General features: G+C 34.4%; 3 protein-coding genes across 7 annotated transcripts; 1 reads left to right on the top strand and 2 right to left on the bottom strand.

The window, feature by feature from the left end:
• Window positions 1-4,084: 4,084 nt before the first annotated feature.
• LOC123678684 lies at window positions 4,085-8,638 on the bottom strand. The gene is made up of 4 exons (XM_045615826.1): window positions 8,453-8,638; window positions 5,762-6,091; window positions 4,485-5,711; window positions 4,085-4,423 (listed from the first exon to the last, which is right to left on the bottom strand). The coding sequence occupies exons 1-4, from the start codon at window positions 8,636-8,638 to the stop codon at window positions 4,085-4,087; spliced, it is 2,082 nt and encodes a 693-aa protein (XP_045471782.1).
• A 1,316-nt stretch (window positions 8,639-9,954) lies between these two features.
• Window positions 9,955-23,319, top strand: LOC123678499 (folliculin-interacting protein 2). Of its 5 annotated transcripts, none has more exons than XR_006747261.1 (11): window positions 9,955-10,370; window positions 10,829-11,033; window positions 12,112-12,240; window positions 12,313-12,505; window positions 12,596-12,757; window positions 12,814-12,991; window positions 18,495-19,046; window positions 20,718-22,277; window positions 22,490-22,714; window positions 22,823-22,951; window positions 23,010-23,180. XR_006747261.1 is itself a non-coding variant. In XM_045615545.1 (11 exons), exons 1-11 carry the CDS (start codon window positions 10,306-10,308, stop codon window positions 23,214-23,216), a joined length of 3,600 nt encoding a protein of 1,199 aa, XP_045471501.1. In that variant the 5' UTR covers window positions 9,963-10,305; the 3' UTR covers window positions 23,217-23,319. The 5 variants fall into 5 exon arrangements, 4 of the variants coding, with proteins under 4 accessions (XP_045471501.1, XP_045471500.1, XP_045471503.1 ...); XM_045615545.1 differs by having other exon boundaries at window positions 9,963-10,370; window positions 10,844-11,033; window positions 22,813-22,951; window positions 23,010-23,319; XM_045615544.1 differs by having other exon boundaries at window positions 9,963-10,370; window positions 22,813-22,951; window positions 23,010-23,319.
• A 1,507-nt stretch (window positions 23,320-24,826) lies between these two features.
• LOC123678503 (ATP synthase subunit delta, mitochondrial) lies at window positions 24,827-26,517 on the bottom strand. The gene is made up of 5 exons (XM_045615551.1): window positions 26,365-26,517; window positions 26,120-26,229; window positions 25,839-26,036; window positions 25,139-25,243; window positions 24,827-25,083 (listed from the first exon to the last, which is right to left on the bottom strand). The coding sequence occupies exons 2-5, from the start codon at window positions 26,225-26,227 to the stop codon at window positions 25,021-25,023; spliced, it is 474 nt and encodes a 157-aa protein (XP_045471507.1). The 5' UTR covers window positions 26,228-26,229; window positions 26,365-26,517; the 3' UTR covers window positions 24,827-25,020.
• Between the last annotated feature and the right edge of the window lie 54 nt (window positions 26,518-26,571).

Raw genomic sequence — 26,571 nt, 5'->3', positions numbered from 1 at the left:
TTACTACGATCCTTTTTGTTTACGTTATTCTCAAATCTTTGGTTATTCTCATTGACGTACGACCTACTGTTCGAATCGCTGCTTCTTCCGCCATCTCTGGACCATCTCTGGAACTGTTTCCCTTTTCGTGCTTTACTTTTAGCAGAAAACGCTTCTCCATGCCCCTGGCTACCGCCATCTAAGTGCATATCGAGCAATTTCGATTTAATGGCATCTGTTGTTATTTTAATACCAGAGTGTTCAACAGCCATAATCATCGGTGAATATTTCGGGGGTAAGCCTGCCAAGAGTAATGATCCGACCCATTCATCATCAATGTTGACGCCCGTTCTTTTCAACTTTTGCGATGTTTCGACGACTTGAGTTATGTAACTCTCCACAGAATCATGGTTCTCCAATCTGGCTGATATTAAAGTCCTTAAAAGCCCGATCTTTCTGGTAAAACCGCTATCGTCGTACAGATTTTTAAGTTTCGTCCATACTTCTTTAGGAGTTTTTGCATCTCTCACGTGGGTGTAAAGCGATGGTTCCATTGTCAATATTAATTTTGCCTTTGCTTTGGCTAATAGAACGGAGTCCAATTCACTGCCATCAACGCACTTATCCAGCCCTTCGAGTACTAGCACGTTTTCAATGGCGAATACCCATTCCTGGTAATTTTCGCGTCCGTTTAGCTTTGGCACACTGGCGAAATAATTAACTGCTGCCATCTTGAATTATTGTTCGTCTGTTTCACAACACTATTTCACAATATATATATAAATGTACTTACGTAGTGGAACGTTCCCGACCGATAAACTATTATAAAAAGTCTAGATTGCACGCGATGAGAACGCACGTGGGCACATAACCTGTTATAAATTAAACGCACTGTTTAATAATTAAAAGTCTTTAATAAAATATAGGAAATAACTGTGTAGTAAACACACTGACAAATTTACAATAATACTCTTCAACAACGGCCAACGAGAGAAAAGAGCGAGCATCGCTTGCACATGGCCTATCTAACAATTACACAGAATAAATATACAACTGCGCATGCCGCGCATAGAAATACTACAAGACAACTTATATTACTTATGTACTGGGTAAATATTTCAACAGGAACGTGCCTAACTAGATCATTGCAGATTTCACACCTCTTCATCTAGCATTGTTTAAGGAGAAGATAGTTGGTTACTCGCCCTGCAAAGGGCATTGGATGTGCGTATGTGGCAAACTCAGAATTTTTGGGTCCATCCTAATGCGCCCTCTAGGCGGCTATTTCTATAATCATTTGTCGGTAAAGAGGTTTCTAAATTGGGTATAAAACTTGACGTGAAGAGTAAATAATCGGAACCAAGTAAAGTAGAAACACTTCGATGTTGAATAGACTGAGTACAGAGTTTATGACTCAGGTTTCGAGCTTGGGATTTTATTGCTTTGGTCGTAACGGGGTTTGTTTATGTTATCGGATTTCGCTCATTCTATTGAGGGCTTACATACAGTTAGAAGGCTTCAAAAAGACGGATTTTCAAGAATTTTTTTCGCGCAGACTATTCAATTTATTAATTTGAAAATTGGTGTACATATTATAATAACCTTATATTTACATATTTTTTATTTGTCACAATAATCTTCGCGAATGTTGCTATCGCCGATCTCTCAGAGCTCCGCAAAAAAAAACAATTTTGCGGTGATCACGATATCTCTGGACTGGATTATCTGAAATGAAAATCGTGAAGGGAATGTATGATCTGATTTGCGTTTGAAAAGAAATACTGTGATTGGAGAAAAATAAGTACATATAAGATTATTTTTTAGTTTTTCGAAAAGAGAATTTTAAATTTAATTAATTGATTATGTAAAATTGTTATCAGTGAATAGTTTCATGTCAAGGTTATCTACCTCAAATAGGTAACTAAAATATTGGAATACTGCCAAAAGAAAAAGAAAATTTGATTTAAAAAAACTATTCTCTTTTTTGTGAAAATCTCATTTGTTTTGTGATAGGACGTGAATGTTTAATTTATGAATATACATATAAGACTTTTTCAGCTGAATATTTGATTCAAATAATATCGAATTTTGGTTTGCAAAGAGATTTTTCATGAAAAATAAAATTATAAAATTCCATATAAGTTTCCCCTCTCAGATCGGCGTTAAGCATTGAATAATATTCCAGATTCCTCGGAAGGTTTCCAATCAATGAAGTTGAAGTACACCAAGCTATGAAATTTTAACAAGATTTATTTTTCAAATTCTTATACAGGATAACAAAAGACGTCAACATTAAAAGTTCTTATAACTAAAGGAACGGAATTTCTTCAATGTAGAAATGGCTGGTAAAACAACGTTTTTCCTACGCAAAAATTTATACGTAACAGGTCCCTTATAATATATGCTAAGAGCCGTTTTCTTCTCATCAGTCGTCCACAATTTCCGTTTTTGAGATTTGAATTGCAATGCAACTATAGCTCTTGAAAATTCTGGCAAAAGTGTTGTATCTGGCTGCATTTTTCTTGAAACCTGGAGTTTCTTTATTCTTTTTTTCACTTGGGTTTTCAGATTGTTGTTTTTTTCCTCGATTTTTGTAGTTTTTCTTTCAACGATTTGATTTCTTCTTCCATAATTTTCTTCCTTTTTCCGTCCTCAAACTCATCAATAGATGGAAGATCTACCAGATCTGCAATGTAAGAGCTATCTGCAGAAACATTATTTGTTTCTGGTGAAGATGAACGGCTTGTTGAAGGAAAACAGAAATCTCTATTTTGGGGGAGGTAAACCTTCGTAGGGTTTGATGTTGTTTTGCGGGATTTTGGATATTGCTTGTATTGATCTAATTAAAAGTATTTTCAGTTTCTTCAGAATACCTCGAATTTGATCAAAGGGGAAATACATAGTTTTTTTGTTTTCGTGTGAAATGAGTTTGTTTTCAATGGCTTATGAGAATGCGGATTAGAATGCTCTCGATTGAGTTCTGGCAAAACGAATTTAATATACAAACAATATTTTTGTAATCGTCTGAAATATGGGTATTTTATTATGTGAATACAACAAAATATTGAAAAAATCCTTCTTTCAAAGAAATTGAAATATCTGATAAAATTGTGGAATAATTTCTTGGGGGGATATATAATCAGCAAACATTAAACTTTCGATTACTACTTGCTTTGTTTTTTTAATCGGTATAAGAGGAAATAAGCATTTCGTATCAATGATTTTCTCGTTCAGTGTACACATAACAAATATGGTATACACTGTTGAAAATAATTTCTAGCTCGTTATTTCCAAGTATATCGAGTTTGATTACGGAGCTCCGAATTAAAATTATATAATGAAAATTAATTAATTTGAAATGTAACACCCTACACCATTATATGGTAATTGGGCTTTTTGATAATATATATATATATATATATATATATTTTTTTTTTTTTTTGCTTCACACTTTCGTGGGGTTATTTCCCAGTTTACCCGGGCCAGTAGGCCAAGGGTAGGCTGTGCTACTAGGAATTGTTAGTAGGGATATATATATATATATATATATATATATATATATATATATATATATATATATATATATATATATAGATATATCAATGATTCATATATAGTTATACAAAAAATAACTCTCGGTTTGTTGGCACCCTCCGCTCCGCGTCGAGAGACAACATAACTTATTGTTGTCTTGATATTGATGATGGACTATATGTTAGATAGTTATTTGGGCTGTTTCCATCATCTGTGCGGTTGGGTGTTTCCGACGTTTCGGCAAGCATTCGCCTGCCGTCCTCAGGGTGGTGGTCCTGAGAAGGACCGATTGGGTGGTTCTGAGGAGAACCGTTTGCCAAACTTGGTCTGTCTGGACTTGTACGCACCATACTTTTTTCGATTTCGTATGAGGGTATCGGGGTTTGAACCTTAGTCGTATCGGTTGCAATCCTTTAACTCTCACCACTAGTCTACAGAAGCAGGTAGTAATCTATACGCATTAAGCTTGATATAAGTTACACCTGTATGCGCAGTTGGGATGCGCAGTAGTCGAATATTCGGGTTCCGCAGATGGTGTGCGCAGTTATCCGTCCGAATTCCGATTCATTTTTTAATTTGGTGGTGTCGAGGTGCTTCCGACCTGGACCGGGTTCAATTTCCTCAGATCAGATCTTATGATTGGTGCCCAGACTTCCTTGATCTCCAGAGACGGCATACTTATGGGATTCGGAGTGATAGCCATGAAGGCTGCTTCTTTGAGTTTCCTCCGTTTCGATCTTTCTTCCTTTGATATTATGGAAGCTTCATCCCATTTGATCCTATGTTCCTCATCCCAAGCATGTTGGACTAGCCTGGATTTCTCTGTTTCTCCCAGTCGAGCTAGTTTTTGGTGCTCTTCGACTCTTGTGTCCAGGGGGCGTTTGGTCTCTCCAATGTAAGATCTACCGCACTCGCATGGTATTTCGTATATGCAATTTTTTTGTTCTTTGATTTTCGTTGTCAGGTTTCACCTTGGTTACGTTAGCCCTGACAGTGTTCTTAGTTTGGAATGCAGTTCTCACGCCGTATCTATTACCAATTCTTCTTAGTTTTTCTGATAACCCTCTCACATATGGGATGACCGTGGTTATCGTTTCAGTTGATTCGGTTTGTGTTTCTGGTCGAGGTTCTGTGTTATCCCTCGGTGTTCTGGCGATTTCTAGTATCCTCTTGGGGTAGCCGTTCTTCTCAAGAATTTCTGTGATCTTATCGAATTCTTCGTTCTTATCGTTCAGACTGGAGCACATTTGAGTTGCTCTGTCATAGAGGCATCTGGCTACTCCCAATTTGGTGTTGAGGTTATGGTTAGATTCGAAGTGGAGATACTGACCTGTGTTCGTTGGCTTCCTGTAAATCGTGGTTCGAGGAATTCCTTCCTGTTTGTGTACGAGCACATCCAGGAATGGAAGTTGTTCATTTTCCTCAATTTCCATCGTGAATTTTATGGATTCCTCTATGTTATTGAGGTGTTCTAGGAATCCTGCGATGGTCTCTTTTCCATGAGGCCATATCACGAATGTGTCATCCACGTATCTTCGCCATAGTTTCGGTTTTAACACATATTGGTCTAATGCTCTTCCCTCGAAATCTTCCATATATATGTCTGCCAGTACCGGGGACAATGGTGAACCCATGGCCATTCCGAATTCTTGTTGGTAGAAGATGTTATCTACCTGGAAATACGTGGTCTTGATACAGACTGAGAGCATATCCATAATTGCATTTATGCTCAGTGTGGTTCGTTCAGCTAATGTTTGGTCCTCCTCGAGTTTCTTTCTCACGATCTCGAGTGTTTGATCTGTGGGAACATTTGTGAACAAGCTGGATACATCGAAGCTTACCATGGTGTCCTGGTTGAGGATTTCTTGTGTGCGCATGGTTTCTATGAAATGTTCCGTATTTTTGACCATTGCTGTTGTGTGGCCTCTTAGTGGTGATATTATCTTGAGGAGGAACTTGGCTAAGGAGTGGCAAGGGGAATTTCTTGAGCTGACGATCGGTCTCAAGGGGATGTTCTCCTTGTGTATTTTTGGGAGACCGTATAGATGTGGAGGTTTGCTGTAGTGGGGTGTTAGTCTTGATCTTGTGTAAGGATCTGGGAATTCATCCTTGTATTTATGCAGGGTTCTGTAGACTCTGTTTTCCACTGATGAAGTGGGGTCCTTCTTCAGTTTCTTATATTCTCCTGCTTCTAAGACCTCTTTGATTTTTTTTTTTTTTCGTTATATTGGTCCACATCCATGATGACCGTCGCATTTCCCTTGTCTGCCGGGAGTATTTTGATGATGGGGTCTGATTTCAATTCTTTCAGGGCTTTTTGTTCTGCCTTGTTGATATTGGATTCAGGTTGCTTGGTGGTTGAATCCAGTGCAGTTCTTATTTTCCACCTATACTCCTCAGCTTTCTCCGGGTCTTGTATCCTTTGTGCTGTTTCCTCCGCCGCCAACATCACTTCAATTTTTGGAACGTTTTTGGGTGCTATGGAGAACTTCAGACCCTTGTTGAGGAGGTATTTCTGGTCGTCACTGAGAGTCTTGCTCGACAAGAGCAAGAAGAAGGATACAAGACCCGGAGAAAGCTGAGGAGTATAGATTCTAAAAGACAAAGTATACGCAACACCCATACGTGATGATGCCGAATTGAGTGAACGCATCCGCAATTCGGCTTCATCACGTATGGGTGTTGCGTATACTTTGTCTTTTAGGCAGCCCCAATATTGAAAGTCCAGAGGATTTAGGTCTTCATGTACCCATCCTTGGTACAGGAAGACTCGTCGCTCCAAATGATCTTATTAAAAAAATCTGGATCTGCATGATGTTTTCCAAAATTTGCCGGCGAAATTGAATTTCGTTGAGGTGAATAATTATGCGAGTAATATTTTCGCACGTAAACAATTGCCATTGTTCACTAAGCAATGCAACATCGAAGATTTCTCAACAGAATTGACAAACTTGATTTTGTCAGAAACGTACCAATTTGGATAAAAACAGCCATATCTTTTTTCTTTGAATAACAAATGACTTGTGTGATGTGTGATACCTCTTTAAAATCACTATAAAATAGACAATTTATTGGTGTAATGTGCAGCAGTAGCTCGGAAAATTTTTTTTTCACTACGATGGGCTAAACTTCATGAACAAAATCATCCACTACCAAAATTTCCAATAAAAATATTTCTCATAGCCCCCCTTTAAAATTTTCGGAGGATGTTTTTAATGCATTAAAAACATCCTACATGTAAACGTTGGAATCATTCTTCAGCAATATTTCACTGAAAAAATTAACCAGAAAGATGTAAAATTGTACCAACCGTAAGGGCAGAACTATTGAAAGGGGCAAAAATTAATTATTTTCAAAAAAAAAAAATATCTCGAAAACGGTAAGACTTTTATAATGGGAATTTTGTCATAGCAGGTGGGTTATCCTTTGATCTACATTCTCCCTCGGTTTGACGTGGTCTTCACGGGACACCCTGTATAACATATGTTTGGTCTATCTCTCTTATTATTATCTCAGTAATCAGTTTTCAAGTGGTAGGCTGGGATAACTCAAAATGTTCTTTTTTGAGTTATCTCGTTGGCAACGATATGACATACGTTTTTCAGTATAAATTGGAATTGGATGATTTGGATGCAACTCCATATATTCTCTCCATGTAGCTTTCTTATTTTTAATGTTCTTCGCATAAAGTGGAAATATTTCAAATTTTTCCGCTTCAGTCTAGTGAATATTCGATGAATAGTTTTATTCGTATGTCATATCGTTGCCAACGAGAAAACTCAAAAAAGGACATTTTGAGTTATCCCAACCTACCAGTTGAAAACTGATTACTGAGCATGGCAGGTGGTTCTCAAAATTTGAAACTCAGTGATACTCAGAATAAGAGAGACAGATCCAACATATGATGTTATACATTCGAAGTCAGGGGAAAAAGAGCTAGTCAAATATAGAAAAATATACAGGGTGTTCCATTTGAAAAAATGAAGTTGCAATCAACATGTTGCCCACTTTGTATATATTTCGTTTTGTGAAATCATTTCAAAAAACACTATTCGATTTCTTGAAAATTTTGTAGAAAAAATTTGTTTGTACCTCTTTTAGTAACAGAGTTGAAGGGGGGTCAAATTATGGTGAAAAACCCGGTACATCCATCGCAATATTTTTGGGTTACATCCCCAGCCAGCCAGACGTCAGCACGCCATCAAGGCATTTGTTGCTTTGTTAGCCGTAACCTCAATGTGTTTCCTCCACAGAATCTTACTGTCTAGTGTTATTCCCAGATATTTGATTTCAGATTTCCACTCTATGATGTCTCTGTTTAAACTGTTTAGAGAGAGGGAATTCATAGCTGGAAGTTTCCTTTTCCGGGATTGGGATTACTGCGGTCTTGGATGGGTTAATGTTTAGCACCACCGACAAGCACCATTGTTCAAGTATTCTAAGGCCCTCATCCTGCATTAAATCGCAGAAGGTGCTCTCGAATTTTCCTCTAACCATTAAGAATATATCGTCTGCATAACCAAGCCAAGCTCTGTGAGTTTGTGAAGTAATTCATCCACTACTAGAAGGGGAAATATTACTATATTACATACCCTTGAGGTGTCCGCGAGTGGCTTTAACAGAGGTGCTTTGATTACCAACTTGTGTCTCAGCTATTCTCATCTTCAGCATCTCATACGTCCATTTTAAAATGATTTTGTTCACTTCTCGCCTTTTGAGCGCTTCTACGACCGACATATATGTTGTGTTGTCAAAGGCCCCAGATATATCTAAGAAGACACACATTGCGATCTCCTTATTATTCAGAGTACCTACTCCGGATGGCTTCAGTCAGCTAATATAGAGCAGTCTCTGTTGATTGGCTCGTTCTGTAGGCATGTTGACATTTATGAAGTGGTTTGTTCTTCAGATTCTTCGTTCTTATCTAGTTATCCATTACTTTCTCCATCGTTTTCAACAAAAATGGTGTAAGGTAAATGGGTCTAAAAGATCGAGGATCAGACCCATCTTTCTTCCCTATTTTTGGTGTGAAAGTTGCTTTAGCCCTCCTCCATATTTTAGGTATTTGACACAGTGCTAGACTGCTTTTTGTTATCTTCAGGAGATCGAGAAGAATTTCCTCCATTTCTTTCTGTAGGAGTACTGGGAATAATCCATCTACTCCTGGTGATTTATATGGTTGAAAGGTGTTGATTGCTTATTCGAGCCGTTGTTTTGTAAAAATTTTCTTAGCAATAACCCCATCCTCCTTGCGGGGATTTTTAGTTTATGTTACTTTATCAACGTTTATCATAATAAACGTTGATATAGCAACTTAATGAACCAATAGGTTTATTACCTGGGAAGTGTGTTTTGAGAAGAATCGATTGTTCATCCTCGATACTCGGTAGTCAGTATCCCCTCCTGTTACACGGAGGTTAAGAGAGTGGAAGTATATATTTCGGTCGAATTTCGATGATTTGAGTAGTTTACTTCCTTCAATGGAAAGTTTCAACAGTGACGCCGCCAGCTTTCAAGAATAAGAGGGAGCCAGGATTTTTTAAGGGGAGTCAAAATTTCCAGATGCATCTAGTTTATGTTAAGTTCATGTTGTATTTTTTTGCTCGTGTAATATTTCAGGGGGATAAGCAAAAATTTAAGGAGGGTCTCGGAGTGCCCCCTGCCCCCCTAGCGATGCCACTGAATATCAACAACCTTCTGAAATGTTTTCTTCTTTCGTGGATACATGACATCAAAATTTTGAGATAATTTCTTTTTCCCACGATTTCAATTAAAACCTTATTTTATTAATGATTTTTACAAATCTTCCAAGTCCATAATGTATACCACATTCAGAGCTTTTTGTAGGTATTTTGGTACAGAAATCATTTGCTCAATCAGTGGGGTAACTAGAGTTGACTCATGGGCGGGGTTACCCCCACTTAGATAATGCAAAATACTAATTCTTTATCGTTTGTTTTTAATTGCGACTTAGGTACAATTTTTGTCTTTCTAATAATCAATGGTGGGTTAAGTCCCCAATAACCCCCTCGCTACGCCTATGTGCTCAATTGATCCTTCATGCTCCATAATACAATCCTCGAGTTTTCAAAGCGAAAAATCAAGAAAACAAAATCAAAAATATTCATTTCAAGAAAATCCATCGAACACATAATCGTAAAAATAAATATAACATAAGAAATTGTGTTTGTTGAAGAATTTGAGAACGATATAGGTACATACAAAATGTTAACTTTTTTCTCGCTATAAGGAAATTAAATAATTTCAATAGAAAAGCATCATAAATACAACATATTCGATTAAACAAATTAAGATATAGGTAATAAAGGTAAAAGAGAAGATACTTTCGTATTAATACATTATGGCATTATCTTGATATAGGTATTCTTTTCGGAAAAGATTACTTAACATGAATTAATTTCAGATAGGTCTTCGAGAGAAAACACATTTGGCATTTAAGTAGTGCCCCAAGAGCTATTCTAGAAATTTACAGGTGTAATAAATGCTGTGACGTACTAGTACCTGAATGAAGCGAATCGAACAACGTTAACAAATACCTTTTGCAAATACGGTGTCTACGTTCAATTCAATCAATGGCGTCAACGTAAGTCCCCACCCGCTATCCAAGATATTTCGCATCTCACTCTTTCGTATCGTAATCGGATCATATGACTATACCGCACGTGACTTTCTATTTACTAGTCAAATTGTGTATGTGACATCTTTTCTGGCAACAAGTGAAACGGTCTCGTGCCAGTAGTAGATGTATATTAACAGAGGGGGCTCTATGATATGGCCCTCTTTAACAAACTGTTTTCACCACTAAAAAGTACTTGTAGTAACCAAGAAAATGTCAGGTTAGTCATTTGTTTTAGCCTTTCGAACAATATTTTGGTTCAATCCTAGCAACCTCCGTAAATTTCATTTAAAAACCTGTATTTTTGCCGCATACTTGATTTAATAATTTGCGGGGTATACCTTTTGCGGTGGTCCTGACAAGAATGCCCACATTTTTCAATAAAACAATATTCCTTATTTTTCTTGTAGAAATTTATAATTCAATGTGAGCCCTTTGAAATGTCCTAATAAAGAATAAAAAAACATTTGAAAAGGAATTTTCAATTATTTTCCAACTATTGTTATTGAATTTAAAATGACGCTGTTCGAATACCTACATCACAATTGAAATAACATGGTCCCAATTATTCAATGATTAGTCAAAATAGTTTAATTATTTCTTATCTGTAGTGATAAGTATGAACTAATTAATTGAATGTTTCAATTTGTGAATAATAATGTGTAGAACATATTCTAGCGAAAAACATTTTAGTTTCACAAAAGAACAGGTCAGAGTGGTTTTGTTCAGAGAATGTGATTTCCGGGGAAGAAAATTATTATTCGATTCCACAGCTATCAAGAAAATTCAAATCAATTCCCCATCAGGATCAGTGGATTCTGCTTCAAACAAAAAAACACATAATGGGACTTTTGCAGAAATATCAAATGGATATGGATATATGGTAAGATGTTGAAATATTCATAAAAAATATTTACCTTAGCGTTCAATTTTATACACCTTTCCATTAATGACTCAGTTATAAACTTATACTTAAAAAACTAATTCTTGTGCAGGTGTTATCTAACCAGTGGCACTATTTAGTATCATTTAAAATTTATTATGGATATATATATATATATATATACTAGACAAAAATGTTAGGATGTTTCGATCAAGGAAATTCAGTGATACACTTTTATATCATCCTAGATCGAAACATCCTAACATTTTTGTCTAGTAGATTAATTGCGATCAATAATTTTCTTACCAATTATATATATATATATATATATATATAGGAAGGAGGTGTGGTTGGGTATCTAGGCAATTTAGAAAAGATCAACAGTCTATCGTCTATTCATCTATATTTCGAACCAATATGCGGTTCTTCTTCAGGATGCTAAAAATCACACAAATTACAAAGTTGGAAAGTTGTAAAAACAGCAATCTATGCTTACATATATATGTATATGTATATATAGATATATTGAAAAATAAGAGTCATTACTGAGTCAGTATTATATGTGACAGTGAGAAAATATATACAATTTGTAGATCAACAAAATTTTTGAATAACTAATTGCGCTATTATTGCACACCCATCTATTTTTAGAACAAAACTGACCATACACACGATGCATTTCACTCATTTCTATTTCCATCTCACTTTGTTATATATTATTTTTGAATCTGATGCTGTTGCTTCCATTTTTGATAAGTTTGTTACATATAGTTTTAAATATTAAAAAAATTATTATTATTTGTGCTATTTCCACATTATTGTTGAATTTATGCTTTCAACTACATATATGAACATTTGACTTATAAACAACTAAATTAGATTTTTTCAAAAATGATCTTTAGTTTAAACACATTCCGCTCAATTTTTTTTTCTAGTTCAGATTGTTTTTCAATTCATTAAAAATATTATTTGATATTGCGATGTATGTGTTCAGAAATTGATTTTATATTAAAATATTATTATAATACAATATTAATTTTCACAGAATCAAATGAATTTTTTTTTTCAATAATTTTAGTACATTAAGCCACCAACCGATTCCAGTCATTTAGCTGAAATGATATTTGGACTGGTTGCTATGAGTTATAGAGGATGTTACTTTAAAATACACAATTTGGAATCTCCATCCCGATTAATGCTCACACAGGTAACTTTATATATATATATATATATATATATATATATATATTCAGGTAACTCTATAAAAAAAAAATTTAAGTTGAATTATCTCATAATTTTGAAGGTGTTTCCCAGTCCCAAATTTGTGCAAAGAAGAAAAAGTTCTGCTTCAAGTCATGGACAAACTAGAATATCGAACCAAAGCCTGGAACAGTCCATATGTTTAGACGATTCGGGAACTAGTATTAGTGACCATTACTCAGTTCATAGCACAGCTTCAGATACCTTTCTGAGTTAGTTGAACCTTTTTTGTGACTATGACAATAAGTCATATTGCTGTGATAATATTAATGACAAAATTACACTCATTATAATGTTTCTAGTATGCAGGCAAAACATTCCCTTCGATGTTACCCAAAAACTTTCTGGATCTAGCTCAAGTGTTGTATGCGATTCTGGAGTTTATGGAGAACGTTCATACAGCAGCTTTGATGGAACCAGGCAGTTCAGCATGATCCCTTTTTGGGAATCGATGCCAGTGAAAGGTTGTAGTTCATACAATTGTCAAATTCAACAAATTGTATTATATTTTTCAATGTAGGCAGTGCAACATCGTTTTCAAATAGTACCCTATATAAGAGGTGGTTGCGAAGTTCATCTTTGGACCATTCTGTTAATTCCTCAAATAGTTCAATGGAAGAAACTTACAATAAACCTCATCAAAGGACAAGTAAATTGGGACTCGCATTTATTATTCATCTTACATCTGGTCAGGAAGAGTGAGTATAAATACTACTATTTTCAAAGCTAATTTGTTGAAATCACTTGATGTAGAAGTAACCACAATCTCGTTCACAGAATTTTTTCAAGTTGAATGACTTGTCAATAATTATGTAATCCTCAAAAATCAAAGGTTATTGACTAAATTATAAAAAATCATGCAATTAGCAATAGTGAGCTTTCCCTATACATAATTTGATCTATTGCAATTATAGATGTGAAAAAAGTATCTATCTATATAAATTTGAGTATCGTATACTCCATTCTGAAAAATATGGATAGGTACTTAGATACCTCTTATATATTCGAAATTCAATATTTTGCAGACAAGACAATATTTTTTCTGTGTTTGAAGTCTAGAGCATTAATCTATACTCGCTTAGCTTGTCTAGCAGAAAAATATTTAAGTATTGTTGCTACATCTGTTTCCAGTGAGAGAGTTTTTTTCTAAAACTGGTCAGATTGCATCAGAGAGAAGATCTCTTGAAATCCGATGAAATGTGAAAAAAAGATAATATTACCATTGTTCAATGAATCTTTGATTTCCATTAAAAAATAAAATCTTAATAGAATTTGTTCTTTTCCTCCAGCAAATACTTCATTAGTCTCATTACACTTTTTTCTCTAGTTTTTTCCAGAGAAAGAAAAATTCCATTATTTTTGGTTTTTTTATATAAATACATATAACTGTGTTATGTTTATACTCACATTTTTGGAATAAGAAGTTCTATATATTCTTGTTATTTCTAATATTCTCTTTTTAACTTTGGATAAAGAAATTAATTCAATTCAATGGTTTTTCAAACCTATATTTTCAGTGTAGCTTTCGTAAGTATAAATTCGGAAACCAAGTATTCAATGAATGTATCCAATACCTAATACTTCATTACCCGATAGTATCAGATACTCAGAAGTATCCAAGTTGCACATCTCTGATTGCACTCAAACTGCTACATTTCCCTGACCTACTTGGGGTATAGATTATGATAGAGATTAAGTAGTGCAAATGATCTCTTTTAATACCTTCTGTTGAATTTAATAATGCATTATATAATGTCGAATAATATTCTAATGATTGTTCAGATTTAGCATTACTAGTTGTTATGACAACTTTAATTGTTATTATTACTACAGAAATATATACTATAGTTATGTCACAGTCCTCATTCTCGCTTCCTGTTTCCGCAGGATCTTCGAAACAAACACCAGTTCAATATGAAAAGGACCTATCTGTTACTCGTCAGTTACCTGGTGCATTAACCCAGGAAAGACTGGTCAATATGACGAACTGTCACAATATTAATTTGAATATTAACGTTAATTACCATTCTAATTAATTATATTTTTCAATAAAATATCCCTTAAATTCGTTTGTTTGTGATTTAATCGTTCCGGGAGTTTCGTCAATATTTAATCCCGGAGTGATTAAATGTGACACTTTAGTACCTGTCACAAGGGAGTGAAGTTGTCACTTTAGGCCCGGAAGTACGAAAACCATATTATTATTATCCCCCGACTTTTGCCTATACGCGTAGGATTTCTCCTCGCCGTCGGCTTCTCACTCCCCGCTAAGAGGAATATTCACTCAATCCCAGATATTTAAAATATCAGAAGGGTAGAGCTCGGTCGTGTCCGGTCCTTGTGGTACCCCTGGTTCTCGTCGAACTTCTGGTCCTCCTACACGTGATACTTGGACCTGTCCTTCGCTTCCTAGGAATTTTCTCACCGTCCTTGCAGTACCTAAAATAACAGTTTTTTGCATTATATCACATATATACTCACTAAGTCTCAGTTGTTGAGATGATAATTGGAATAGTTTTCGTTGATATCATTCCCCACTGACGCTTTATCTGAAATTCGAGGTCCCTATATTTTGAAAATTTTTCGACCTCCTTTTGACGCAGGTTGTTGTTATTTGGTATTGCTACGTCAACGAGTAATGCTGTCTTTTGATATTTATCGACTAGTAATATATCTGGTCTATTGTGAGGGACTGTTTTATCAGTTAAAACTGTACTATCCCAGTTCAGTTTATAGCGTTCGTTTTCCAGGTGGTCTCCGGTCGGTACTTGTAGTATGGCATTTTTTCAGAATGAATTAGTTTTAATATGGTTGCCAATTCTTGGTGTAGTATCTTTCCTACTGCATCGTGTCTCTCTTTATATTCATTTCCTGCAAACATTTGACATCCTCCCGTGATATGTTGGATTGTCTCATTTGTTGGATACCCATATCGGCATCGATCGTCAGTAATAGTTCGATCCTTTATGATATGCTTGCAGTAATTTCTCGTTGAGATCACTTGATCTTGGATGGCTAAAAGAAATCCTTCCGTTTCTGGATACATCGCACCTGATGTGAGCCAATAGTTCGACGCTTCAATGTCGACATGATCTTGGTTCACCTCGTTGAAATGTCGCCCATGTAGGGGCTTTTCTCTCCATCTTTGCAGTTTTTCTTGGATTGTCTGGTGGTTGTATGACAATTACTCCTTGTGCAGTTGTAAAGGTGTTGATTCGTCTGCTTCACACAGTACTTTGTAGACCTCTGACGTGCCTGATTTGTCTTTGATTTGTTCGTAGGCGTTCAATTTGCCCATGGACACGTTCCATGATGTCTAGCAGACCTCTGCCTCCTTTATTTCTCGGCAGTGTAGTCCCCTCAATGCTGCATTTCGGATGGTGCTTGTTTGCTTTTGTCATCAACGTTCTCATTTTACTTTGCAAGTTTTCCATGTCTGTTTTGCTCCATGGAACTATACCGAATGAGTATGTTAGAATTGAACATGCATATGTTTTGATGGCTCTCGTCATGTTCCTGCTATTGAGGTTTGTTTTTAAGATTTTTTTTGGTTCTCCTAATGAACTCAGTTGTTAAGTCTTGCTTCATTCTTTGGTGGTTGATTCGTCCGTTCTGTTTCATTCCAAGGTATTTAAAAAGATCATCCGACTTCATTGCTTCTATTTGCTGTCCATTTGCGAGAGTGATCGGTTCATCTTGAATTCTTCCTCGCACTAACGCTATGCTGAGAGTATGTTCCACTGAACATTTTTCGAAAGATGTAGGTATGGAATTCGGACTAGTGAATTTGACCATAATTTCTAGGTGGTTCTTATTGCCTGTTATCAGTTTCAAATCATCCATGTACAGCAAATGATTGAGGGTGGTAGTATTATTATTTCCTTTAATGTTGAAACCCTTTTCAGTAGCGTTCAGCTGTTTAGAGAGTGGGTGCAGCACCAAGCAGAACCATAAAGGGCTTAAGGAGTCTCCTTGGAAAATTCCCTTCTTAATTGGAATCAGTTTGGTTTTTATGTTTGCCGTGGAAAGTCGATGTTCGTTTTCCAATTGTCCATTGCAAGCTTTAGAAAATTGGTTATAATTGGATCGATCTTGTATATTTCCAAAATTTTCTTCAGCCAGCCATGTGGAAGTGAGTCGAAAGCCTTCTTATAATCAAAATAATTCATAAAAAAGTTTCTATGTTTCTTGAAGGCTTGGTTGCATATTACCAGCTGTTCCTTCGATCCTTGTGCATTCTTGGAGCATCCTTTCTGCTGTGTTGTAATTATTTTATTTTTCTCGCAATGTTTGTAGATACGAGATGCTAAACATGATATGATGATTTTGTATATTGTTGGTAGGCATGTTTTAGGTCTGTATTTTGATGGATCCATAGTGTTTTGAAAATCCTTCGGTATTAGGTAAGTGATACCTGTTGTTGAAAATGTTGGCATTTCTGTTGGATTATGTATTATGTTATTTATGTATTCGACTAGCCTGCCGTGCAGACACCAAAACTTCTTCAACCAGAAGTTAGTAATTCCATCTGGGCCTGGAGATTTCCAATTGTGAGTGTTCTTCAATATTTCCTGTAGTTCTTCAGACGTTATTACACTATGTGACATACTTTCTATGGTCTCACATGATTTCTCCTCTCTTCTTATCCAACGCGCTTGGGAGTTAAAAGGAGTCGGTGTTGACAGTTGATCGATCCAAAAATTCTCCATATCTTCGGCGCTTGGAGAACTCCCTAATTTTGTTGACGTTTGTTCACTAAGCATTTTATGAAATTTCTTTTCGGAGTTTTCGAAAATCATATTGTCATGTTTTCGTTTATAGCTCTCATTGTATCTTCTCAGTCGTTCAAAGTATACACTCAATTTTTGTTTGAGTGTATCTGGAGTTTCTTGAGCACTTTCATTGTTGGCGTCGTAGTTTGCATGTCGCCTATGGCGATCCATAATTGCATCCACTATTTTTTGTAGTTTTCTCGACGGAGAACCTTTCTCAAATTGTGTTAACCTTCCTATATCTTGTCGGAGGCTATGTACTTTTGCTTCTAGCCTATTTTGCCAATGTGGTTTGTTAAGCTGTTTTTTCTGTGCTGGTTGCTCACTTCTAGGTTTTAGCTTCACGCCGAGCACTGCTGATATTGTAGAGGCTGCACATTAGGTAATCAGATGCAATGACTCGAGGTTTTGGTCATTCGAAAGAAACGGTGGAATTATCTCTTTGTTCATTATGTGCAGAATATGTAAGAGTTTTTTCGATGTCTTCAGTCTAGGAAGAATTGGTCGTTTAAGAGGATCAGTACTCTCGAATTCTATGAAATATCTATTCATTGTAACAGATAATTGCTGTAATAGACCTCTTCGACCTTCTTCTCGGTTTTCCATAGTTGCAGTTTGTATATTCCGCCGTCCGCTCGTCTCTTACTGATATCAAATCTCCGCTGTTTTGTTCCTCAGTTTTAATTTGTGCATTGATGTTGTTTTGGTTTTCAGCACAATCGTAGTTTTCTTCAATTGTCACTTCGTTGTTAGTGAGGTTCCTATTCTGTAGCCTCAGTTAGACTTCATTTTTTATGGTGTTAAATCTCTCATCGGGTACAAGTTTATTTCTCAATATGACCCGGTATTGGTCGGCTACTATTTGCTCAGAAACTTGAAGTTCGGGTAGCCTATTTTATCCTCTTCCATATTAGTTACTCCATAGTATATGCGCATGATCGTTTCATTTATCGAACTCGTCCATTTCATGCGTCTTCTTGGTAGACCCTAATCTTTGGGTAGACCTGCTTGGTTGAGTGCTGGTTGGGGATCCAGCACAGCACATTCAGCAGTCGGAGAAACTCGTGTTATTCTTCTCCTAGAATGTTGAGATTGTGGAGGCGTAGCATTTTGTTCGACAGACGCCCGTCTCTTTAGCACTTTGTCACCGACGTCCCGCATACTGTCATGTCCAGCGCCGGCTCCAGACACGCCCTGACGAACCTCAGGCAGCGGCTCTATATTTCTATTCCTTATATTCACCATCATTCACGGGTTCCTCCGTGTCGTGGGGGAGACAGCCTTTGATCGCTTTTTACGATCCGCTAGGTTGGGTTAGGTGGTTAGGTTATTATTATTATTATTTTGTTTTGGTTTTTTGTTGTTGAATTTATTAGAAAATGTAAGTAAATATTATAGAAATTTGCTCATTTATTTTTCATTGCTGCAGGTCACAAATTCAGTTTTTAATGGAACATATTGCTCTTCTTGAGTCAATGCTATGGAGAGCTAGACAGGCTACTGAAATAGCTTACCTAAGACCGAGTAATTTTTTGTCGGTACTAATGAAAATGGTGAATCTCTCTTCAGGATGGTTAACTAATTTGATATCGAGTCCTTTGCTGCCATTAAACCTGTGGACAACCCTCTATAATAATAGTGATAGACTTGATAATCATACTGACTGTGATAATAATAACAGTATTAAGTGTAGTGATTGTAGTCAAAAGGAAACCTTGAGTTCTTTAAGATCTCTTCTGAACACTTCAAATAGTGGACTTTTAAGTGCTAGTAATAGTGGTGACAACATAAACGTGCTCTCTGATAACCAAAGTGAAAAATACGAATTTAGTTTTCATAATATTACAAGGATAATAAAAAATGAATGGGACTACTTTAATGCTAAGCTGTTTCGGAATTGTAATGGGAATAATTTAGTTGAGAAATTTGTTCAAGACTTTTGCGAACTTCTGGATACAATAGATGTCAAAGATACTAACTTGTGAGTATATATGCTTCTTGAATTTCAGGAACATTGAATATATCGGGTGTCCCAAATACGTTGTCCTTTGAGGGGGATCATAGAATTCTTTGAGCTAGAAAAAATGAATTGATTTGGTGAAAACTAAACCTCATAAAAATTCAACTGTTTTCAAGCTGTAAGAGAAAATTGGAAAATGACGTGAAATGAAAAGTTCTCATAACTTCTTTATTTCTGGTGCTATAAACATGAAACAAAAACATTCTTCAGTAAAATCCGTTGGAGTTATCACTTAATTTTATTGAAATTTGTTTTGAAGTTATAATACAAACTTGTTTTTTTAATGTAAACCATAAAAATTTCTGGATAAAATTAAATCGTTTTTTTTCTTTTTTCAAAAAGATATAAGATGATATACAAATTTCTTATCAAATTAAAAATTCTTCAAAAGCTGTTTCGGAATTGTAATGGGAATAATTTAGTTGAGAAATTTGTTCAAGACTTTTGCGAACTTCTGGATACAATAGATGTCAAAGATACTAACTTGTGAGTATATATGCTTCTTGAATTTCAGGAACATTGAATATATCGGGTGTCCCAAATACGTTGTCCTTTGAGGGGGATCATAGAATTCTTTGAGCTAGAAAAAATGAATTGATTTGGTGAAAACTAAACCTCATAAAAATTCAACTGTTTTCAAGCTGTAAGAGAAAATTGGAAAATGACGTGAAATGAAAAGTTCTCATAACTTCTTTATTTCTGGTGCTATAAACATGAAACAAAAACATTCTTCAGTAAAATCCGTTGGAGTTATCACTTAATTTTATTGAAATTTGTTTTGAAGTTATAATACAAACTTGTTTTTTTAATGTAAACCATAAAAATTTCTGGATAAAATTAAATCGTTTTTTTTCTTTTTTCAAAAAGATATAAGATGATATACAAATTTCTTATCAAATTAAAAATTCTTCAAAAGTTTCAGTTTCACACACTAAATCAACTAAGTGTCTATCTTTGATAGAACAGATAATTGAAATTTAGGAATTTGCTTTTTTCACAATCTTCGCTGATACATAATGTAACCTTTTCAGCTGGTCATTTCATTAGAATTTTTTTGAAAATGGTGCTAAAAATATTTGATATGTCCAAGTAATTCACAAGCAAATAATGAAATAATACATACATATATGGGCCATCAAAATAGCCACAGATTTTTTTATTTCGCTCAATATCTTCATTGAAACCATTCAAAGAAACAATATGAACCTTCAGAAAGTATGGTTCATTAAATATAGAACTGTGTGAATAATGAAACAATTTCAGTTTTCATAATAACAACTAAATACACAATAAAACTAGTATAATATAAGAACATAAACTATCAAAATTTGCAGTGCAGTAGTGAAGTATGAGAACTTTTTATTTCACGTCATTTTCCAATTTTCTCTTATAGCTTGAGCTGAACCTAGGAGCTTGCCGTTTTCACCAAATTAATTCTCTTGAAAATCAAGCCCAAAAATATGCCATTAATTTGTTTCTAGCTCAAAGAGATTTGAGATTAGCGACACCTTATATATGTACCGTGGGAGTAGAATTAGGAGAAATATCTCATTATTACTCTAGAAAATTCAAAATGTTCATAACTTCAAGCTGTTAGTTCTAGAATCAACTGAAAATGTTTTTTTTTTTCAGTTTTATGAGTACTTTACTTACAGCTGTATTGACACATCACCTAGGTTGGGTGGCTACCTGTTTGCCTCGAGAAAATGAAGATCAGATATTCTTGGATTTAGACATGCCTTTCAATCCATTATGGGGCCAACTTTGTGATCTTTATGGTGCGGTAGGACATCCATCAAAAATGGCACAAACTATAGTGATAGGTAACAAGAAGAAAGACATAATAGCCAAGATTATAAATTGTCTTACTTATTTCATACGTTGTTCTGAATTAGAAAGAAAGAATTCAATTAGAACTTCAATAGATATCGATAACAAAACTGCCGATTATATTTGCCATAAAACTTCTTGCATACCAAAAGAAAATTTCAAGAAATACAAAGATCATTTAAGAGAAATGTTAAACTCGAATAAACTCGATAACATAAAAAATGATAATGAATTATCCATGTCTCGAAAGTTGCCCGAATCACTTGAGAATAGACTTAATAAAGGTTTAGGTAGATCTAAAAAAACACAATATAATTTGAATAACTTGGACAAAGAAGTTGTGGAAACTGAGAATATATTTGGAACCAGAAATTCAAGTGGCTTACACAAAAATTCTAATTGGATGGATCTTAAAGAATTGGACAATTTAGTATGTGCAAATTCTTCCAACTCTATGAAAAGCAATTGTGATATTCAAATTGAAGACAAAAAGGAAAATGTAGTTTTTGTATTAGGTGATGATGAAAAATTAGTAAATATAAAAAAGGGAGAGAAAAGCAGAAGGAAATCAAAATGTTCCAAGGAAGACAAAATAAAAAATGACAATATGATTAAAAGACTGGATTCTATAGACAAAACCTCTGTTCCTAATTTTTTGGAATCTATTTTCAAAAAGTATGAGACTTTTGAAGAAGAGTTTTCAAGAAGTCACTTCAAAGATGAAGATTTTATAAAATATGAGACTGATTCCTGTATCAAACCTAGTACAAGCTGGGCCTCACTGCAACAAGCAGAAGAAGAAGATATTACTAGAGAAATTGAAGCCAAACTGAGTATTGACACTGATTTCGCTTCATCATCCGAAAAACCATTTGTTAGATCTCAAAGTGTACCACCTAAATCTGAAATCAAAACTGTGAAGGAGGAAGTCAAAGCTAAATATCGATATTCTGGGGTCAAGTTTAGTCTTCATCAATACCCTCAAGTGGTTACTAACTACATGAGAAGTAAAAATTTAGAAATGTCTAATTTATCCTTCTCTGAGATAACAAAGAGATTTGATCAAATGTCATTGGATAAAGAAGAAGATTATGCTGATTATTCTCAATATGAGAATAATGATGAAATGGAAGCTTTACAGACCCCTTCAAATGCTTCTGAATTAGAGTTTACCAGTGAAATAACTATAGACAGGTCCAAGCATCGACATGCTAGAGAATCATGTGAAAAGCCAAGCATTCCAAATGTTTCTGAAAGTATGGAAAAAGAAAAAATTATTAAACTTAATTGCTTTAGTAATTGTGAAGAAAAATCGACAGAAGATATTCCAAAAATGAAGATTATTTATTTTCCTATGCCAAAGTGAGTTCAATGATGTTATGTGAAAAGTATCTCTAGAAATTGTTGGATGTTTTGGTACTTTTTATTAACGAGTATAGTTTCCTTGAAATTCAAATGGCACTACTTATAATATATAAAATATTGAAAAATATTAATTAAGGCAACATCTGACAATTGTTTGAGAAAATATTTTCTGAAAGAATTATTTTTAATAAACCAAAATGAAATTTCAGATCAGAAACTTTGTCCATAAAAAAGGAATCAATTCCTTATCCATTATCGTTGATGAGAGGTGTGAATGATGATTACATTCCAGACTTAGTACTTCAAGGAACTTCAGCCCCCAAAAAAGGCTGGGAAGCTACATTGAAAAATGAATTGTCACTTTCTAGTCAGCATTGCCTTCTAGATCAGCCATTAGAGGAGGCGGTAGCAATTATTGCCGATACTGATACATGGTGAGTTTTTTTATCTAATCTTTTAAAATCCAGTGTTTAATTCACAAGATCAATATATTATTTGCAAGACTGTTATGTAAATTATTTTCCCTTCGCAGGGAGGTTCAGTTGGTGTCCAGTCACACTTATGTGATAGATAAAAATTCATCTGGGGTAAAAGTTGGTATGTCCCAGTTGATAGCTAGTATGTTAGATTCCTTATTGAAAATGTGGAAACTGCAAGTACCACCACAATTGGTTAGTAATATAGCCTATTTGAAACTCTTATTCTCTAATGTTTTAATGGTTATTTCAGTGTATGATGCACATAGAACAAAGATTACAAGCACTTTGTGTTACATCGAGAGCTGTTGCACAATTACTACTTGCCACGGAGTTTTGTAGTATGGAATTTCTAACCTCTACTCTTCATTTGGAAGTTAATGATGTACCTTTGTTACTAGCAGTGGCCTCAACGTTTTCACCACAAGTTACTCAAAAATATGGAATAAGTTTCCATTAAAATTTTTTATCTACATCACAAAATCAAATGTTTAAATACTGGTGTATGTCTGTTTTTTATTTTAAAGTTTATATTTATATTAGAATAAAGTTGAGTTTTTGTTTTTAAGAGTTTCAAAAACCCTACCTACCTCATTTCATGAGAGTTGCTTAAGAGCAAAAATTAAAAGGAGTCATGCATGCACCCTCATTAATAAAATACAGAGAGAGTTGCCTTTTCTGAAATCTTCAGCTTGTTTCTATTCACCTCGAAATGTTATAACAATCACATAATTTAAATGTCTTCGAGTTTTTCTAGTTAAAAGAATAGGAAACTGGAATTCGTTATTAAGATTTTAATATTTGAGCTCATATATTTTTATATTTGGTTACGTGTTATTTCATATTGAAGAGAAATATCATTTTATTAGTGTGGTAAAAAGAAATTCATTATTTTTCCAATAGATGGCTTTAGTTATCTGTAACTCGCGTTGTATGAGTCCATTAGATAAATGTGGTTTGTTCCTACAAAAACTTTCCTGACAGTTGTGTGATTAGTTGACTCAGCGCTAATTTGTTCGTTGTTGTGGTAATTAAATTTTGTTTCTCATTAAAAAATAATGGATTTCTTTTCACTACATCTTATACTTTATTGTGCCTAGAGTTTTCTTATGAAATAAATCTACATAATATATTAATGAAATATGTTAAATTGTTTGAACTTGTTTTTATACTACAGAAATTTTGGATACTGAATATGATATGATATACTAAAATCTATCTTTCTATAAAAAAAACAGTACTCAGTAGGTACCAAAGAAAAATTCCGATATTTTGCTAATCTTTATGATTCAATGACCAAACCAACCCCCCCTCAAACATCGCCTGGATCCGCCCCTGACCTCCCCTTACACAAAAATCGAAACCAGAATAGACAATATTTGGCTTCACAAGAAACTACCATTCAAATTATACAATTTATTAACAAATTTTTTCTGAACAATTTCAGTGTAACAGGTTTTCGGCTGATGAAAAATCATGGTATCAACTCCCCAAAAATTCTCTATTGAGCAAATTGAAAAGTGATTTTACTAATTTGTTTTTTTTTATAATCCTCTTTCTTGTTTTATTTCTTGATATTAACAATTTTCTGCCCATTTCTAATGAAAAAAAATTATCACTGACATCCATTTGATGCTTGTGACTAAAATAAAGGCAAATTGTGAACTCATCCTCCATCCAAGATCCTCAAAAAAATCATTTTCTGATGACTTCATGTCTTTTCATAGACCATTTTACTAATTTCCAATATAGCCAGAGCTTTTTTCAGTGAAAACCCTCTGTAATGAAATTGCATCGTATATATACTAAACTTAAAATTACTATAAACAGGTACTATATTGAGGTATATTTCTAAATTCATTAATTTTGCCTAATTGAAAACATATTTTTAACTTAAAAATATAGGCAAGAACTCTCTTTGAATGATGCTATGTTCATAGTGGAACTAGTACTATTTTGAATCACATAAACAGCAGGCCTTGTGCAAGTGGAGACATGTTGAAAGTGTACTATAGTTAGGACAATAGGTATATCTGGGTTAAAATTCTAGTAATTTATAATTGTTGGGAATTAAATAAATTGCCATTATTTATTTGAAAATGCATTCAAAGAAGTAATTATATTTTACATTTGTGTTTCTTATAAAGATCACTCAAATAATTAACTCTAATTGAATGGATATAGAGAAACTTCTATTTTGTATTTTTGGAATCGTAAACTATTTCTCATTTCTTTCAATTATTTATGCATTACTTTTTTGATAATTATTCTGCAGCCTTAACAATAGCCTCTGCTACCTCTACTGCAATTGATGCTTCAGCTTTGGTCTAAAACAGAAAGCATCCTTATAATTAGTTACATGAATTGAAAAGTGAGCTTTACCTTATCTGTAGAAGCAGAATTAAGTTGAGATTGTGCTTTACTCAAAGCATCTCTTGCGGCAGATACATCTAAATCACCAACAGGCACAGCTTCTTCTGCTATTATCTGTAATTAATGAAAACTGTGAGATATAAGATAGCTTTACCCTAATCACTGTGAAAAATATATTTAAAAAATAATATTGTGTTGATCCAATAACTATAAATTTATTTGATTCATTAAAAAAAATTATAAGTTTTCAACAAAATTTATAATTCGTATCTTTAGCACAAACCCAAATAAGATTTTATCTCCTTAATAATATTAATTAATATTTTGCATATTTTTGTCAACCATGTGTGAAGGATAATGAGGAGATCATTCAAAAACAGAGGAAAGATTAACGGACATCCCTCAATGAAAAGTGCTAAACGTAGACACATATTTCAGTTTTTCGGCCCCCATCAGTACGGTGAAAAAGTGTTAGGATGAACAATACTTGGAGGAAAACAACAAACAAACGGGGTCAAACAGGAGCCAGTCATGAGTCAACCATTTGTATTTTCCATTGGTGACCCAATGGGTTTTTGGGCAACAACCAACTTCAGCATCTAGACAGCTGTAGCTACCTGCATGACATCCATAACATACTGATGAGGGCCGAGACACGTGTCTACAGTCTGGTATTAACTCCCCAAAAATTAAGCCTCTAAGAACTTACTTGTACAGAGGAATCTTCATTAATTGTTACAGTGCCACTGGATACAAAAACTTTGTTTACATTTCCATCGTTTTCAAATACACTCACAACACCAGGTTTCAGAACAGCTATTGTAGGTACATGCTTGGGTAATATACCGAAAGCTCCAGAAAATGAAGGTACATCTACTTGTTTTATAGATTTTGCATCATAGAACACCTAAAAATGATACCTCATATCTTATGAATCAATAAATGTTATGTATCGCACTCTGGTTAATTCTTATAAGATATATCACTTACTTTATTGCCTGCCGCAAAAGTGAAACTCATCTCATCAGCATATCCCCGTTTGTATACTTGATTGATAGCACGGTTGCTTAATAAACGGGATACTGATCTCAAAGCCATTGCTGTTGGAAAAAAGTATATTAGACTCAGATAGAAAATTTCGGAAGTCCACTATTACATAACAAGTTTGAGCTTGTATTATGCATATATTAAAATGAAGTTAAAATAAAGATTGGGTAACTTGTGCAAAAACTAACCGAATCAAAGAAATAGTCTTTTAATCGATAATGAGATTTAAAAACTGAAAATCGGTAATGTTTCGAAGTAGACTAATGCGCTAAGGTTAGAAGATTTTTTTTGATGGACGTTCGATAATTCAACACAGATCCAACAGTAATAAAATAAATGGAATCATAGAAAACTAAATAAAGGGTAGATTATATGCTTCAATAGTAGTTCAGAGT

Source organism: Harmonia axyridis, chromosome 4 (genome assembly GCF_914767665.1).
Source record: "Harmonia axyridis chromosome 4, icHarAxyr1.1, whole genome shotgun sequence".
Taxonomy (NCBI): Eukaryota; Metazoa; Arthropoda; class Insecta; order Coleoptera; family Coccinellidae; genus Harmonia; species Harmonia axyridis.
Note: the sequence above shows the minus strand (reverse complement) of the source record. Positions and strands in the feature narration are given on the sequence as shown.

Bases quoted from the DNA above. Each gene is read 5' to 3' on its own strand.
- LOC123678503 (XM_045615551.1), bottom strand. From the start codon at position 26,227: ATGGCTTTGAGATCAGTATCCCGTTTATTAAGCAACCGTGCTATCAAT. The intron at 26,037-26,119 runs GTAAGTGATATA...TATCATTTTTAG, and splicing joins CTTTTGCGGCAGGCAATAAA to GTGTTCTATGATGCAAAATC. The intron at 25,084-25,138 runs GTAAAGCTCACT...TTTCTGTTTTAG, and splicing joins ATTCTGCTTCTACAGATAAG to ACCAAAGCTGAAGCATCAAT.
- LOC123678684 (XM_045615826.1), bottom strand. From the start codon at position 8,638: ATGGAGGAAATTCTTCTCGATCTCCTGAAGATAACAAAAAGCAGTCTA. The intron at 6,092-8,452 runs GTAATGGATAAC...TATACTCCTCAG, and splicing joins TGTTGAAAACGATGGAGAAA to CTTTCTCCGGGTCTTGTATC. The intron at 5,712-5,761 runs GTCATCATGGAT...AAAATCAAAGAG, and splicing joins CAGACAAGGGAAATGCGACG to GTCTTAGAAGCAGGAGAATA.
- LOC123678499 (XM_045615544.1), top strand. From the start codon at position 10,306: ATGGCCCTCTTTAACAAACTGTTTTCACCACTAAAAAGTACTTGTAGT. The intron at 19,047-20,717 runs GTGAGTATATAT...TTTTTTTTTCAG, and splicing joins GATGTCAAAGATACTAACTT to TTTTATGAGTACTTTACTTA. The intron at 22,952-23,009 runs GTTAGTAATATA...TGGTTATTTCAG, and splicing joins TGCAAGTACCACCACAATTG to TGTATGATGCACATAGAACA.